Below are 17,921 nucleotides of genomic sequence, written 5' to 3' on the forward strand. Positions count from 1 at the left end.
ACTTTTCAAGTTGAGCACAAAAAGCAGAAGTATGGGTCAATCCAGCACAGCTCTGAATTCTAAATCACTGCATTAGACACCGTGAAAAACACATGATTGCTATAAACAGGCTAAGAATTGAATATTTATTTCCGTCTGCTTTACCAGCCAGAATTGTATGGCTTGTCACAGCCTATTTTTTTCTCTTTATTATATTAGCAAGGAACACTCCGAGCTTTATTGAGGAAATTAAATTAAATTTAAAAGGCAGTATTCAGCTTTAACTGACTTGTACATACAAGTAATTCGGGAACTATATATACTCCAAGGAGCCTACCTTGGGTGGAAAGACAGACCCTTGGATTCATTTTACCCTAAACCAGTGTGTCCAGGAATGTCTACCTGCATTAAAGCCTCAGGATTGAATTGGCTTGTATTGTTGAATTAGCACAAATGTCTTTGCCTGTCATTGTATTCTTTATTCAAGGACTAGACTATAGGCCAGCTGGAAAATTACTCAGGGACTTTGATACATCTTCTGTCAGTGTCACGTTTTGTTGATTTGGTTATTCTTCAGATCTTCATCACTGAAAGGTCGGGGAGATGAGGATCAAACAGCAAGTTTCCTGCTTTAACCAGTTTAGCTAAGATCCCAAATAATTCATTTTCATCTTTACCTTGCCATCTCTAGCCTGCCCACCAGCAGAGGTAGTAGTAAGTTACCTCTAAACAGCATATAAATGCATTTCATCTAAGCACCTCAGTACATTAAACATTATTTTTGAAAAGTTCCAATATACACAGAAGTAGACAGAACATCATAGAAGAACCCCCACATACCTGTACCCAGTTTCAGGAATTTTCAACTCATGGCCTATCTTGTTTCTTCCCCCAGCCCCCACCCCCATAGAATTTGAAGCATACATTCTGGGTATCACATTATTTTCCTCAAACATTAAGAATCCCTAAAAACTAGGGGCGCCTGGGTGGCTCGTCGGTTAAGCGTCTGCCTTTGGCTCAGGTCATGATCCCAGGGTCCTGGGATCAAGCCCCGCATCGGGCTCTCTGCTCAGTGGGAAGCCTGCTTCTCCCTCTCCCACTCCCCCTGCTTGTGTTCCCTCTCTCGCTGTGTCTCTCTCTGTCAAATAAATAAATAAAATCTTTTTTTAAAAAGTCTTAAAAAAAAAAAAAGAATCCCTAAAAACTAAAAACTCCTTTTTTTATTTTTATATACATTATTTTATTATTTTTTATTATGTTCAGTTAGCCACTGTATAGTACATCATTAATTTTTGATGCAGTGTTCAATGACTCATTGGTTGTGTGTAACACCCAGTGCTCATCACAACACATGCCCTCCCTAGTACCCATCATCCAGTTACCCCATCCCTGCATCCCCCTCCCCTCTGAAACCCTCAGTTTGTTTTCCGGGGTCCATAGTCTATCATGGTTCATCTCCCTATCTGATTTCTCCCCCTTCACTTTTCCCTCCCTTCCCCTGTGGTCCTCCGTGCTATTGCTTATGTTCCACATATGAGGGAAACCATATGATAATTGTGTTTCTCTGCTTGACTTACTTCACTTAGCATAATCTCCTCCAGTTGCATCCATGTAAAGACTCCTTTAAAAAAAAAAAAAAAACAACTATAATTGCATTATACCTTTACAAAATTAATTAATTCTTACTGGTCAGTGTTCAAATGTCATAATTGTTTCAGAAACAATTTGGTTAGTTTGGATTAGGATTTAAATAAGGTCTGTGTGTTAAGCACAACCCCCTTCCCCCCACTCGGTCACTTATTTGTTCTTTGTGAGGATATTTGTTGAAGAAATTGGTTTGTTTATCCCATAGTCCAGATTTTGCTGATGACATCCCCACAGTTTCTTTCAACGTGTGCATCTCTCCCATTTTCCCTGTAGATTAGTTGTTGGATCTACAGGTTTGGTCAAATTTAGGTTTGACTTTATTTTTAGAGTTGTTTCCTGCCATCAGGAGGCACATAATGTCAGAGTGCCTTTCTTCTGTGATGTTAGCAGCTGTTGATGACCACTGACTAGACCTGTTCATTCCTTAGGGGTTGTAAAATAGTGCTATTCTGGTTCTGTCATATGGTAGACAGAATGCTCAAAGGGTTCTAAACAAGAGAGTGCCTAGCACATAGTGTTCAAGAAAATATTTATTGAATGGACTAATTTCCATAAGAACCCCTGTGACATGGAAAGTAATTAGAAACCTTGCTTGCCTAAGATCTGATTAATAAAGCATCCCTTTTCCTCCTAGAATCCCGATCCTTCTCCATTTTGTGTAAGGTATCACGTCCACATTACTTGAGTTGTGTTGTCTTTGCCACTCCTAGTATATTTTGGTGCTGGGTGCCAATTTTTAAATGTGGCTGTTTTTCAGAAGGTCTTTTAGACTCATCCAGTGATTATCCTTTCTCAATCTCATACCAGCTTAACTTCACATCCCTTACAGATTGGAAATGTAGAGAGAGGGCAAGAAAGCTAAGCAGGCCCTGAGCTGTGTTTCAGAACAGAGCATCCATCTTAGAGCCAAGGTCAAGTGCTCCTGGTTTAATAGTCCTTGAAGGTGACTCCTTCAAGTGATATTTTTACTAGACTCTAACCTTAACCTAGTTTATGGCAAAAATAAGCTTGCCTCATATCTGCCATTTAGGTGTATGCCTACTAATCAGTAAATATAAAGTCTCTGTAAATAACAGCTTGATTTTTGCCCTGGACACGGTTTTTAAAATACCTCTGGTGTGGGTAGGTTTGAAAACACTATTAGCTTTGTTCTTCTGACAGTATAGGGCACGTAATCACAGTAAATACATTCAGCACTGAAGATTTTTCACAAGCATTATGATCTTGAAATGCAGTATCGAGTTCTTATATTTGAGATAGAAGCCGTAGGGCTCTTTGTTCTTTGCTGCTGAATATTTTGGTTTTCATTTGCTTGCTCACAAGGACAGCAATATAAAAAATACATATTTCTGCTTTGATCAGAGTGCGCAGCAGGGAACACAAAGCAAAACAAGTCTTTGGTGAGCAGAACAGTCTGGTGTGTATGATAGGAAAAATACAGAAACAACCCAAGTTTTATTCCATAGAGGGATGCTGATAAATGTGCTTCAGTTTTCAGAGGGGAGATGTGTTCTCAACATTTTGTGGAGATTATGAGTCTAGTTTTCATGAAGGTAAGAGATGAGATAGGCTTTGAAAAACCAGGAAGATTTGAAAGCATGAGCAACACCTTTGGGGCACATTAATGGGTAACTAAGTGATTCTAGCTTGACCAGCCTGGAAGAGGTCTCTAGACAGATGTTAAGTAGCAGGCAGATGTTGGCTGGGACCACAGTAACAAGGACCTTCAGTATCACCTGAGCAATGGTGAGAGGCTGAAGGCTTTGAGCTAGGGGAATGACATGAACTGGTCAAGCCAGGGGGTCGGAGATAGATGGGAAGGTGGGAGAAAGAGAAGTTGAAATCAAAGCATTAGCACGAAGGAATGTTCCAATTATAGAAGCTGCAGGATTGAGCAGCTTAATGAAGAAGGAAAAGGAGTCAGGGAGTCTGAAATCCACATCAGACTGATTTCAAATAAAAGAGAGAAGTGAGGGAAAGGAACCTGCTTTGGGAGAAAATAAGAGTTTAGGGTTACAGCCAGACAGTTACGTAGAAGTTTAGGAATGTCCAGAAGCCCACTGGAAATACACAGGCCTGGAGCTTAGGAGTGAGTTTGACCTAAAGAAAAGACTTTGGGAATTGTCTGTAGAGAGATGATAGCTAGAATCTACCCGTTAAGAGATGCTCAAATTTTTTCCACTTCTCCCTTGAACTCCCCTGCTGCCATCCACATTCAAGTGTCATCTTTTTTTTTTTTTAATTTTTTATTTCAGAGTAGTTGACACATAATGTTAAATTAGTTTCAGGTGTACGACCTAATGATTAGACAAGTTTAAACATCATGCCATACTCACGATTTCCCTGATGATAAGTGATGTTGAGCACTTTTTCATGTGTCTGTTGGCCATTTGTATGTCTTCTTTGAAAAAATGGTCTATTCAGGTCCTCTGGCCATTTTTTAGTTAGAATTTTGTTTTTTGGTGTTGAGTTGTGTAAGTTCATATATTTTGGATAGTAACTCCTTGCTGGATATGTCATTTGCAGACATCTTCTCCCATTCAGTAGGTTGCCTTTTTGTTTTGTTGATGGTTTCCCTCACTTTGCAAAAGCTTTTTGTTTTGATGTAGTCCCAGTTGAATCTTGCTTTTGTTTCCTTTGCCTTAGGAGACATACCTAGAAAAGTGTTGCTATGGCTGATGTCAGAGAGATTACTACCTATGCTGTCTTTAGGATTTTTATGGTTTCCACTCTCACCTTTAGGTCTTTAATCCATATTGAATTTATTTTTGCAGATGGTATGAGAAAGTGGTCCAGTTTCATTCTTTTGCATGTAGCTCTCCAGTTTTCCTAGCACCATTTATTGAAGAGACTGTCTTTTCCCCCATTTGAAAATTCTTGCTTCTTTTGTCATAGATGCATTAACCATATAGGTGTGGGTTTATTTCTGGGCTCTCTGTTGCATTCCACTGATCTGTTTTTGTGCCAGTCCCATCCTGTTTTGATTACCATACCTTTGTAGTAGATCTTGAAATCTGGAATTATGATACCTCCAGCTTTGTTCTTCTTTTTCAAGATAGCTTTGGCTATTCCAGTCACAAACCAGAACAAATAACACTAAAATTTGTATGGAACCTCAAGTACCGTCTCTTATCTGGACTATTGAAATACTCCTCAGTCAAAAATAGGTACCCCTTGTGTGAGATGTCTCCACAGCACCCTGACTTTCTCTTTCCAGGCCTTATTCCAATCTGTAATTGAGGCTTGTGTAATTTTGAGGATGGTCTTTTTGTCTGTTTTACTTCCATGGTGCCTGGGACAGACTAGAGGCTCAGTTTTTTCCTCCAACAAAAAGAGTGAATGAATGTCAGTGCTGAAAAGTAGAGAGGGTAAAACGTTAAGAGAGAACAAAGATGTTCACCAAAGGAAAGGGAGGCAAAGACATATAGGAAGGCAGGGAACAAGGGCTGAGGGCAAGCGGGGCTTCCAGGGGGCGTGGTCAGCAGGGATGAGCCAACAGGGGGCGGAAGAACAGCAACAATAGTAGCTCACGTTGATTGCGCGCTCTCTGTATCCCAGTTACTGTCCTAAGACTTGACGTGGATTAACTCGTTCTGCACAATAACCCTGTAAGCTCAGGGTTCCCATTTTCTCTGTTTTCCAGGTGAGGCAGCAAGGCCCAGAACAGCTCTGTACTTTGCCCAGGGACCCCTGGGGAAGCCATGAGTCAAACCAGACCAGCTGGACCCAGAGCCTAGAGCCTCAACCACCGCACAGCTGCTCCCCCTTCTAGCAGGTGGACAGAGAGCAGCGTGCAGTGAGTGTGGGCACAGAGGCAGAAAAGGGGCAGGCACTCTTGATGACCTCTAGCCATGGAGAGGGGACAGCAGTGCCTGTCATTCTGAATTAGGATATTTTTCACATTGGGTCACCAGGTCTGTAGAAACGCTGTGAATAAGAGCCTTCCCAACATAGCACCGACGATAATAACCTGAAGAAGATGCTTTCTTCAGGAACAGAGAGTTTTGATCACGTCCTCAGGATATTATACCAACTGCTCCGACATTGACCTTTTTTTTTTTTTTTTTACACTATCTTCCAGTATTACTATTGTCTTAAAATAGTCCTTGAGAGAGAAGGGGAAGAAATCTGGCTGTGACAAGAAATACCGTTTTGCGTAGCAAACACACAGCTATAGAATGTACCAGCAACCGCCAGGTCAGGCAGACATTCTAGGAAAAAAAAAAAGTTTTCGCGCCTGAGTGACAGACTTGACTGATGGGTGTCTGTCATGTTTCAGAATGTTGCACACTCTCAAGGCTCACACATGCTAAGATTTTGGCAGATGTATTTGATTCCTTTAATTAAGGAACCGGGAGGATATGAATAACTATTTTGTTCCTAATTGATGCAGATCTGCAGTGCACGTGACTAAAATCTGTTCCCAGAATTTTTCGTTATGGAAGTTTTTGAATTTGACTTAAATTATATGCCTATATGTTTCTCTTTTTCTTCCTTAACTTTTTTTTTTTTTTTTTGGTAGATGGTGACTTTACCTAACCCAAAATCAAACTATCAAACTATCATGATCAACTTCCCACACAGTGGGAATAGAATTTATCTTTTTTAAGCTTTTCACTCTGAAAGTAGGGGCCTGGCCTCCTAAAGACAATTCAGTATCCTTCAGGGACTCTGCCGATCCAGTTTGAGAGTACAGAGAAAATGATTCTCTTTTAAAAAATTTAGGTGTAGCTTTTTCATAGTGAATTCTCTCTTGAGGCTTGCTTTTGTTTTTTTGTTTTGTTTTGTTTTTTTAAATAAGCCAGGACAAATACTTGGCCACTTAAAGGAGTTAAAATTGGACCCCAGCCTGACTTTGTATCGCTTATAAAATGCACCTGTTCCCTTTGGCCTGTCCTTAGGCAGAAGAAGAGGCTGTAAGTACAAACAGATGGTTCAGGTTGAATCTTGCATTGAAAATATAAGGAAAAATATTTCATAAAGAAAGCTTTTTAACAAGCAGAACTCACTTGCAGATGCTTTGCAGAGGAGAAAGAAAGAAGTGTGATGTTCTCAGGAGAACCTTTCTGTTTGCCCACACCTCGCTTTAAACCACCCTGGATGCCTGGTAGGAACACTCACAGTGTTGTCACAGGGTCTGATTAGAATTTGCTTTTGAAGCCAGTGTACTGCTTTGTGGGGACATTTACCAGTGGGTAGTCTGGGCTGTGCAGGGCATGAGGCTGTGATTTTTGCTCACTGAAAATGCGACTGTTCGCCCAGACGGATGGTGAGGCCGTCATTTTATAGCCCATTGACCAGAACTGTGGTGCAGCCAGCTGACCGTTTCCTGTTGAACACTCAACCCAGAACTTTTAAAGAGGCCCAAAAGGGAGCTGGTAAGCTGGCCCAAAGTGCAGTCATATTTTTGTGGGCTTTTTGTGCATTTTTGTGGTCAGAAGTGTAATTTCAAGGGTGTTTACATCAAGACGACTTCTGTAGCCTCTCACCCGAGTGTGAGCCATGAGTCACCGTGACTTATAATTAGGATGAAGGTAGCTACCAATTAATTGAGCATTTTCCCTGTACCGAGAATTTTTCCAGGCACTTTATCTGCATTTCCATGTTGAATTTTTACAACTCTGCAGTATGTAAGATTATTGTCGGCATTCTACAGAGGAGGAAACAGGCATAGGGAGGTGATGTAACCCGCCTAGGTCACAGAGTCCATGCTCTTTATGCTTTATGTCCCTACCGCAGATCTCTCTAAGGGACACACGAGCTCTGATACATGTAAGTCGGAAAGCTGGCATCTGCAGGTGGTGATCCCACTGCAGGATTATGACGCCGTCTGAGAGGGCGCTATTCCCAAGCCTTTCAGTATGGCTGACAGGTACAAAGACCAAGGTCCTTCTACTCTTGAGAAGAAAGCATTCAGTGTCTGTTAGTGTTTCTCTTTAAGAGGTTGGGTCCTTGGCAACCGTGATGCAAAGCTGACTTGGTTTCTTACATGGCTCCATGCTGTTTTATGGAGGGGTGAGAAAGGTGCTGATAAACCTCCCTGGAGAACCAGCCAATGGGTCTGATGCCAAATCATTGGGTCAGTGGTGGGGAACTTTTCCTGACATCCTTCCCTCTTCCTTCAGTCTTGGCTCCACTTCTTCTTAGGTTAGGGAAGCTTGGTCCACATGGCTATCAGGCCACTCTCTTGGGTTAGAAAATGCCATGGCCTAAACCTTCTAAATGATAAGACTCTACTCTCAGCTCTTGCCTACCTCCTTTCTCAAAGTACTTAATTGAGTAAACTGAGAGATGAATAATTGATACTCACGTGCAGCCCCCTTTCATTTTTCCTCATTGATGGCAAAGATGCATGAGACCCAGGGATGACCATATTTCTGGAAGGCCACCTATGTCGTAGTTCACAAAACCCCCTTTCAGAGGGTATCCATCAAGTGACAGCCACAGTTATGCGAATCCTCAGGTCCAATGCCTGTTTGCTGCCTCTGTATCATAAATGTCTGGTCAGAAAGCAGTTGGGCCCCCCTCAAGCTAGTAATACACCATGTATTAACTAAATTGAATTTAAATTAAAAAAATTTTTTTAAATAAATAAGCAGTTGGGTGAGGAATAATGAGAAAAGCCTATGGAATTCTGGGTATTCAGTCTCTGGGTAAAGAATTATCCATAGACTCTGCTCCTAAAAGACATTTCCTAACTGGGGCATGGGGACAGATTATCATGTTGATTCAGAGACAACTGTTCTGCCATGCAGGCTTGTCTTAATTTCTGGGTTGTTTTGATTTCCTGAGCAGCTTTGTGTGAGAAATGCCAGGCATTAAAAAACCTGTTGGGGAGGAGAATCATATACAACCCACTAGGAGAAGAACCTTATCATAGAGGAGAACGCCCCATCTTCATACCCTCCTGAATACTCTTCCTCCATGGAAGAAGCCCCACGTACACTGGGAAGCCATGTTGAATGCCTCTTCCCTTGACCTTATCTCCCGCCATTTTCCTGTCAGAGCATCTCTCCCTCCTTTGTCTGGCTGCATCCAGCTACTCTTTTTTTTTTTTTTTTAAGATTTTATTTTTTATTTATTTGACAGAGAGAGACACAGCCAGAGAGGGAACACAAGCAGGGGGAGTGGGAGAGGGAGAAGCAGGCTTCCCGCAGAGCAGGGAGCCCGATCCCAGGACACTGGGATCATGACCTGAGCCGAAGGCAGACACTTAACGACTGAGCCACCCAGGCGCCCCGCATCCAGCTACTCTTAATTCTTCTCTTCCCCACTGTTGGCTGAGTGGATAACTAAGCATGAAGTCCTGTTATTTGTTGAGACCCTAATTTTTAAAAACACTTCTACTGGGAACCGAATGGCAACTGTGAAAGACCAGCTTTCCAAAGGAGACCACAGAACTCCAGCAAGATTAAGATTTGGAGAACGGAATCCAGACAAAAACACATTCCGGCTGAGTCCTCCTGCTGAGGAGGATACATGCATATAGAGACCATTAGTTGGAGGCGTCTGTGCTCTAATGTTTAAGAGTATGGCCACTGGAGTTGACTGCCCAGGGTTCACATCCCGACAGTGCAACTTATAAACAGTGTGATATTGAACAAATTACTTTATCTCCCTCTGTCTCAATTTGTTCATCCGTAAAATAGAAACAATAATAGTACCTAGCTCAAAGAGTTGTGAGGTTTGGATCTGAGTGACCTACTTAGAACCTTGCATGGGGGAAGTGTTCAATAAATGTTATGAGTGAAGCATTCATGGAGGGTTAGGAAAAGCTGTGCTTGCTTTAGATTTGCATTAAAAAAACACCATCTTGGAGCCATTGTGATAATCCTTATTGAATATGACCTAATAATAATCTCAAGTGTTTTTATTTTGATTTTTCCTGTATCAGCCATCCCCTGGAAGGGACGCAGGAGCTGTGCATCTGCGTATCTAGAGCTTTCTGATTCTCTGCAGATGAGACTTAGGAGCTACTTCAGTTGACCGGCCTCCTGGTTCTTTTTCTTACTCAGGTGCTGGAAAGCTTCAAAATCATGGACTATAGCCTTTTGCTGGGAATCCACATCCTGGACCATTCCCTCAAAGAGAAAGAAGAGGAGAACTCACAAAATGTGCCTGATGCTAAGAGGTCTGGGATGCAGAAGGTCCTCTACTCCACAGCGATGGAGTCCATCCAGGGTCCGGGGAAATCTGGAGATGGCATCATCACAGAGAACCTGGACACGTAAGTGTGCCCACCCACCTGCCCCCCCTCCTGGTTGTGGCAGCCCACAGCGATGGGTGATTAAATGCAATCACGTTCCCTTCACGGTGGCTCTTTGAGAACGGATTCCTACCTGGTGCTAACATGGATTGAGCAGCCTTCATTTCTGTTCATCTCCGGGTAACTAGATGCATGGCAATTCTTCGAGTTATTACCATTCTTTCTCCCGTGTGGTTTCTTTTTTCAAATGGCTCCATTTCTGAACAATGGCTGAAAATGTTTTTACGCCTTTTGGCTCCATATTCAAAACGTCTACCACAATAGGGAGAATATACTTTGAATTTCAATAAACTCGTATTTAAGCAAACACATGATAGGAATTACATTCATAATTCAGACCTTCTCATCTGCATAAGAGGATTCTCTTATTCTAGATCCTCTACCCTGGCAGATGTGGTCTCTTGCCTCAGCCAGATGTGCTCATAACTGCAGGATTCGTTTGCACGTATCAAGTACATATTGACTAACAGGAACAATTGCAACCAAAGAGAATTACTGAAATGGCTGACTGTCATGTGCGTTTACCAACTGTACAGGAGACTGAACGGAAGGCATCATTTTGGCCACTAGTGATCGCCTTCTAGGAGTCTCCAACAATGACTAAATCACAGGCATATTTCACTTTTATACAGGAAATCCATACATATCAAACTTTTAAAAAAATCCTTGCTTATAAGTGTATCTAAATGCCCAATAATCAATTAAAGTATTCTATATCAATCAGTATAGTGAACTACTCCAGCCATTAAAAAACACATTAGCATTGAATACAAGCAAATGTATATCGTTTAGCAAGTGAAAAACTCAGGTTATAAAGCATGATAATCATTGCTCTGGTGGACTAATAGATACATATACACCCACATTGACACTGGAAAGGTGTGCCAAATGCTAATAGGCGTCCTCTGCATCCTAGGAATGGGTTCTTTTAAATATTTTACATCTCACAGCAAATATGTAAAAGTGTTGCATTTTTAAAAGGCAGGATTTCAAAATACTTTAAAAATTCGTGCTCATGGTTTTAAAAATAGGAATAATTTTTTGTTTGGATTCTTCCCATCAGGCTGTCCTGAGTTGACAGCTATAGTTTCATTCTCCTGTGTGGGAAGGTCAGCATTCAGGATTCCCAGGAAGACTTTACCCGAGGAAAAAAAAAAAAAAGAGGGCAAGCGAGTCCAGAATTCTTAAAGTTGTCCATTTTTGTTTACAGTCTATTTATTAGAAGTGATTTTTAACTTCCCATTATAGTATGTTGTAAAATATTTTCTCTCTCAACAGAATGGGAGGCATTCCAGCTAAAAGCCATAAGGGAGAAAAACTACTTTTATTTATGGGCATTATTGACATTCTGCAATCATATAGGTAAGAAATTTGGGAAAGTAGCCTTTCATTATTTCAAAATAAATCAACAAAAGGTACTGAAAATCCACCAAATGGGGATGATTTTACATTCTCCTTTTTATTTTTCTGTCTGTTTATGTTTAGGTTAATGAAGAAGCTAGAACATTCCTGGAAAGCTCTTGTCTATGATGGGGTATGTGTTTATCATGTTCCTTGTTAGACTATATATTTTTCTGATTTCTCAGACTTCAGGGTGTGTCTAAGAAGTCGTGTCAACAGAGAAAATGATGTCTTATTTCTGTGTGAAATCTAAAGGACCCACTTACGAAAGGCGAGGATGCTGAGCAAAAGGGGGAGACTCTTTGCATTGGCACTGGGAAGATCAGGAGGACAGTTGAAATGAGGTTCCCACAAGACCGAGCTGTGGAGTGGTCTGAACCTGACTTTGGTGGCCCTGGATTTGAACCCTGCATTCACCACTTTACTAACCCTGTGATCTAGACGCATTGCTTGTGACTTGGCCCCTCTTGGCCTGGTTTCCCATCTGTACCAGAGACATGGTAATAGCACCTAGTACCTGCCTCATAGGGCTGATAGAGGGATTAAATAAAATAATGCCCTTGAGTGTTCCAACACAATAAAGACATAAGAAGTGAAAACTTACAAGTTGTTACTGATGTATACATGACTAAGACCGACTGGCATGAGGATGTCTGTTGAACTCAGAATTACCTAACAGAAGAAAACAATCGTCAAGCAACAGCCTCCCTCCCCCCCCCTCCCTCCCCCAGCCCCCCACCCCCGCTCTCTCTCAACACACATAGACACATGCACGTTTCTCTCTGGATGTTAGATTTGAACTTTTTGCAGCTGACAGAACATTGACTAGCCTCAGCCTCCCTCAGTTAATAACCCGAAGTGACACTTCCAAAGAATATATCAAAGATTTGCTCGCACATTTTTTTAAAGATGTTAGCAGATGCTTTTCTTTGAAAGAAGATAAATTATAGATGTTATTATTTTCCTTTATTGGAAAGAACACCCACTTCCTCAGTTCTGTGGAAGACTGGTAATATAACCTTTCAGCATGAAAGATCTGCATTTTGTCCACAGGCTAAGGAATGGGCTTCATCAGAATGCACTTGGAAACAACAGGGTCACAGGTTTCTTTCTAAGAATTCAATGTAGGCTTATTATTCAGATCAAAGATTCCTTCTATTTAAAGGCCGAGATGGTGGGTTCATTTTTTTTTCCTTCCTGACAAAAGTGGAGACTGCATAATACCTTCACCGTAGAAGGGAGACAATAGACACATTTCCCCTCTGTTTTCTGAGACAAGGTTAATTCCCTGTTACCAGACTAAGATTTCTGATGTGAATGACCTACTTCTCAACTGGTCAGATGCTGCTAAGAGGCCCCTACCTTTGTCTAGTTAAAACACATCTTCCATTTTTGGTGTTTTTTTTTTTAAGAGCATCTCTGTACTGATCATGTATTTGTGGAACTGTAAGCAGTAAATAAGATTCATTTTTGTTTGTTTGCAAATGTACCTCATAATTAATGTTTCTTCATACCAAAGAGAAACACAGTCCAACTTCTCTTGGAAGGCAAGGTCTGAGTCTTAATCATCTTACACCTTAAGATATTTCTAAGTTACTGTGCTTGTTGTAAGTGTCCATTTCATACAGGAGCCACATGTCAAACCAGCCGGAAATTCCCACATCTACAGCATCCCTGATGGTCTAGAGGACCAGTATGCCTTGGTCAAAGAGGCTGTCTCTATATTGTGTCCTTCATAACATGTTGATTACGGAATTACCTTATGCCTCCTGTAACACCCTATTTTACAGATGTAAAAAGGAAATGGAGGCACCAAGACCCTGCCTTCTTCCTGTATCACACAGCTTATTAAAGTTAGAACTAATATCAGAACCAGGGCTCCAGACCTCTGGTCCAATGTGGGTTTTTAATTCCAAACCCAGAGCAGATGCTTTATACCATCTAAACTTAAATTTTCAGAGCTTTTTTTATTAGAATCCACAAACTTAGAATGAAAACAGAACATTTACTATTTCTAGAAATGTATATCTTGGCTGGTAAATACGTGGTTACTGAATAAACATGGAGAATTAGCTTCTTCATCCGTCTCCTTTCCTGGATTGTAATAAAATGCCCCTTCAGTCCTGAAGACTCCTGCCAAGCACGAGAGAATTGAGTTAACAATTCAATTCAGTTCAATTCTATCTAATCAGTAGATAATTCAGCATAACAGAGGTCATCAGTCAGCCTTGTCCCCAAGGAATCTTCCCAGTGTCCGTGCACCTGATTACTACAAGACAAAACCACACTATTTTTTTTAACCTAGATGTCACTCTTATATTAGAGTTGTTTTGCTTGTTTATGTCCCCAATTTTTGTCCCCGACCGAAAGCGAAATCCTTCATTTTAGATGACACTTGAAACACTGGTTGCCTGTGTGTAAAAAAAGAATTTAAAAGCCCCACATGGCACACAGTGGAATGAGAATTAGCTGTTTAGCTTTATAAAGCAGCATCCTTTGGCTGGCTCTCTCATGCCCCTCTTCGTACTCTCTTTCATCATGAATATCTAGGATCTTTGCCATATTGTCTTATGCCTGCTTCCCCAGCCTCACTCCTGGGCACCATGGGTCACAGGGCTGCCAACATCCAAGGCTTCTGGTTCAGGACATTGGCTAACAGAGAACCAATTGCATAGATCTTTCTTCTAGCTTGAAATGTTCTGAGAGGTAAACCTGTGACACCTGATTTGTATTTTCAGGATACTGTTTCAGTTCATCGACCAAGCTTTTATGCTGACAGATTTCTAAAGTTTATGAATTCCAGAGTTTTCAAGAAAATTCAAGGTAAGGTTCTTAGGATTTTACTCATTGACTTCACTGTGTGTATCTTTGCAAGATTTTTATTAAAAGGGTTTGGACTATCTCCGAAAGCTGTGATGAGTTAGTAATTATGGTTAAGTATTCCATTAGGTATTTACTGATGCCGTAATCATTAGAGTCCTATTTTGTGGTGGAAAAAATTAGAAACTGCCTAAATGTCCAACCTTATATTATATTGGTTAAATATATTATGGGACAATCTAATGGAATAATATGTATAATAAAAATCATATTAAAGGGGTGCCTGGGTGGCTTAGTCAGTTAAGCAGCTGCCTTCAGCTCAGGTCATGATCCCGGGGTCCTGGGATCGAGCCCCACGTCCGGCTCCCTGCTTAGTGGTGGAGAGCCTGCTTCTCCCTCTCCCTCTGCCTGCCACTGACTATTTGTGCTCTCTCTCTATCTCTCTGTCAAATAAATAAATAAATTCTTTTTTAAAAAATCATATTAAAGGTTCATTTAGGGGGCGCCTGGGTGGCTCAGTTGGTTGAGCGTCCGACTTTTGATTTCGGCTCAGGTCACGATCTCAGGATCAAGATTGAGTCCCATGACAGGCTCCGTGCTCAGCGCAGAATCTGCTTGGGATTCTCTCCCTCTCCCTTTCCCTCCCCCTCTGCTTCTCCCCTCACTCATGTGCACACACACATGCATGTTCTCTCTCAAATAAATAAAATCTTTTTTTTAAAAGATTTTACTTATTCATTTGTCAGAGAAAGCAGCAGACAGAGGGAGAAGCAGACTCCCTGCTGAGCAAGGAGTCCGATGTGGGACTTGATCCCAGGACCCCAGGATCATGACCTGAGCTGAAGGCAGCCACTTAACTGACTGAGCAACCCAGGCATCCCTTAAATAAATATATAAAATCTTTTTTAAAAAGGTCCATTTAGTTCTTATAGACACAGATTTATTCATATATGTGTGTGTGTATGTATATATATATGTGTATATATATAGTTATAGTTATTGGTTTTGTTTTGTTTTGTTTTTTAAATGTTTTATTTATTTATTCATGAGAGTCAGAGAGGCAGAGGCAGAGAGAGAAGCAGGCTCCCCGCCTAGCAGGGAGCCCGATGCGGGACTCGATCCCAGGACCCTGGGATCATGACCTGAGCTGAAGGCAGATGCTTAACCATCTGAGCCACCCAGGCGCCCTAGTTATTGGTTTGCATACCTAAATGCACAACAAATTCTAATGGGATATATAAAAATGTGATACATCACATTAACAAGTAAAAGGATAAAAACCATATGATCAAAGTACAACATTCATTCATGATAAAAAAAAAAAACTTTCCACAAAGCAGGTTTAGAGGGAACATACCTCAACACAGTAAAGTCCATACATGAAAAACCCACAGCTAACATCATACCCAGTGGTGAAAGATTGAGGGCTTTTCCTCTAAGATCAGGAACAAGACAAGGATGTCCACTCTCAATGTAGTACTGGAAGTTGTGGCCACAACAATCAGACAGGAAAAAGAAATAAAAAGCATCCAAATTGGCAAAGAAGAAGTCAAATTTTCACTATTTGTAGATGACATTACACTATATATGTAGAAAACCCCAAAGATGCCACCAAAAAACTATAGAACTGATGGATGAATTCATTAATGTCACAGGATACAAAATTAATATACAGAAATCCATTGCATCTCAATACAATAATAATGAAGTAGCAGAAAGAGATACTAAGAAAACCATCCCATTTACACCTATACCAAATAAAATAAAATACCTAGGCATAAACTTAACCAAGGAGGTGAAAGGCCTATACTCTGAAAACTATAAAACATTGATGAAAGAAATTGAAGATGACACAATTAAATAGTAAGGTATTCCATGCGCATGGATTAGAAGAACCAATGTTGTTAAAATGTTCATACTACCCAAAACAGTCTACAGATTTAATGCCATCCTTTTCAAGATACCAAAACATTTTTTACAGAGCTAGAACAGATAATCCCAAAACTTGTATGGAACCACAAAGACCCCTGAATAGCCAAAGCAGTCCTGAAAAAGAAGAACAAAGCTGGAAGGTATCACAATCTAAGATTTCAAGATATACTTCAAAGCTGTAGTAATCAAAACAGGACAGAAATAAACACATAGATCAATAGTATAGGATTAAGACCACAAGTAAACCCAAACCCACATGGTCAGTTAATCTACGACAAAGAGGACAAGAATATACAGGGAGGGAAAGACAGTCTTCAATGAATGGTGTTGGGAGACTGGATAGCAACACACAAAAGAATGAAACTGGATCACTTTCTTATACTATACACAAAAATAAACTCAAGATGGATTAAAAACTTAAATGTGAGACCTGACCTGAAATCATAAAACTCCTAGAAGAAAACATAGGCAGTAATCTCTTGGATATCACCCTATGCAAAATGTTTTTGGATGTTTCTCTGCAGGCAAGAGAAACAAAAGCAAAAATAAATTCGTGGGACTACACCAAAATAAAAAGCTTTTGCACAGCAAAAGAAACCTACTAAATGGAAGGAGATACTTGGCAAATGATATATCCGATAAGGGGTTAATATCTAAAATATATGAAGAACTAATACAACTCAACACACACACACACACACAAATCTGATTTAAAAATGGGCAGAGGACCTGAATAGACAATTTTTTCCCAAAGAAGGCATACAGATGGCCAGCAGACACATGAAAAGATGCTCAGTATCACCAATCATCAGGGAAATGGAAATCAAACCACAATGAGATATCCCCTCATACCAGTCAGAATGGCTAAAATTAGAAACACAAGAAACAAGTGTTGGCAAGGATGTGGAGAAAAAGGAACCCTCGTGCACTGTTGATGGGAATGCAAAATGGTGCAGCCACTGTGGAAAACAGGTGCTTAAAAAACTGAAAATAGAAATACTGTATGATCCAGTAATTCCACTACTGGGTATTTCCCCAAAGAAAGTGAAAACACTAATTCAGAAAGGTACATGTACCTCTGTGTTTACTGCAGCATGATTCACAACAGCCAAGACATAGAAGCAGCCAAGTGTCCATCCATAGATGAACGGATAAAAAAGATGCAGTGTATATATACGGTGGAATATTATTCGGCCATAAAAACATGGCATCTTGCCATCTGCAAAAACATGAACAGACCTGGAGGGCATTATGCCAAGTGAAATAAGACAAAGACAAACACCATATAATTTCACTTATATGTGGAATCTAAAAAAACAAATGAACAAACCGACTCTTAAGTACAGAGAACAAACTGCCACTTGTCAGAGAGGATGTAGGTGGGGAAATGGATGAGATCAATAATGGGGATTAAGAGGTACAAACTTTGATATATAAAATAAGTCATGGAGATGAAAAGTGCAGCATAGGGAGTTTAGTCAATAATATTATGTAGTGACAGATGGTGATTATACTTCTCGCGATGAGCGCTGAGTAATGTATAGAATGTCTAATCGATCTGTTGTATCCTGAAACTAAAATAATTACATGTCAATTAAACTTCAATAATAAGTTTTTAATTTAAATTTTAAAAACTAAATACAAATTTTAAATGTTAAAAGCTAAATATATATATAACTATGTATAACTAAGATGCCTTATCAACTGTGATTATATTCAAGTCCTTAAGCTTAAAGGCATACTTTCCTTGTAGGTGAAAATTTCCCCTCCTCACTTCCACCCTTAAGAAAACAGTACCTAGTCTTCACGTTTCTTCTTTCAAATTACTTTGTGTGTGTGTGTGTTGTTGGTTTTTTTAAATTTTTTTATTATGTTA

General features: G+C 40.3%; 1 protein-coding gene across 1 annotated transcript in view; it reads left to right on the forward strand.

Annotated features, from left to right (window-relative positions):
* Positions 1-17,921, forward strand: part of PIP5K1B (phosphatidylinositol-4-phosphate 5-kinase type 1 beta) — a 257,277-nt gene that overhangs the window by 174,431 nt on the left and 64,925 nt on the right. The window contains exons 7-10 of the mRNA XM_081804060.1: positions 9,642-9,853; positions 11,171-11,254; positions 11,378-11,426; positions 14,032-14,116. Of these exons, the coding sequence (XP_081660186.1) occupies positions 9,642-9,853; positions 11,171-11,254; positions 11,378-11,426; positions 14,032-14,116 (430 nt within the window). The remainder of the gene's footprint in view (positions 1-9,641; positions 9,854-11,170; positions 11,255-11,377; positions 11,427-14,031; positions 14,117-17,921) is intronic.

This window comes from Leptonychotes weddellii, chromosome 14 (genome assembly GCF_054177405.1).
Source record: "Leptonychotes weddellii isolate Sample4059 chromosome 14, ASM5417740v2, whole genome shotgun sequence".
In the NCBI taxonomy this organism is placed as follows: domain Eukaryota; kingdom Metazoa; phylum Chordata; class Mammalia; order Carnivora; family Phocidae; genus Leptonychotes; species Leptonychotes weddellii.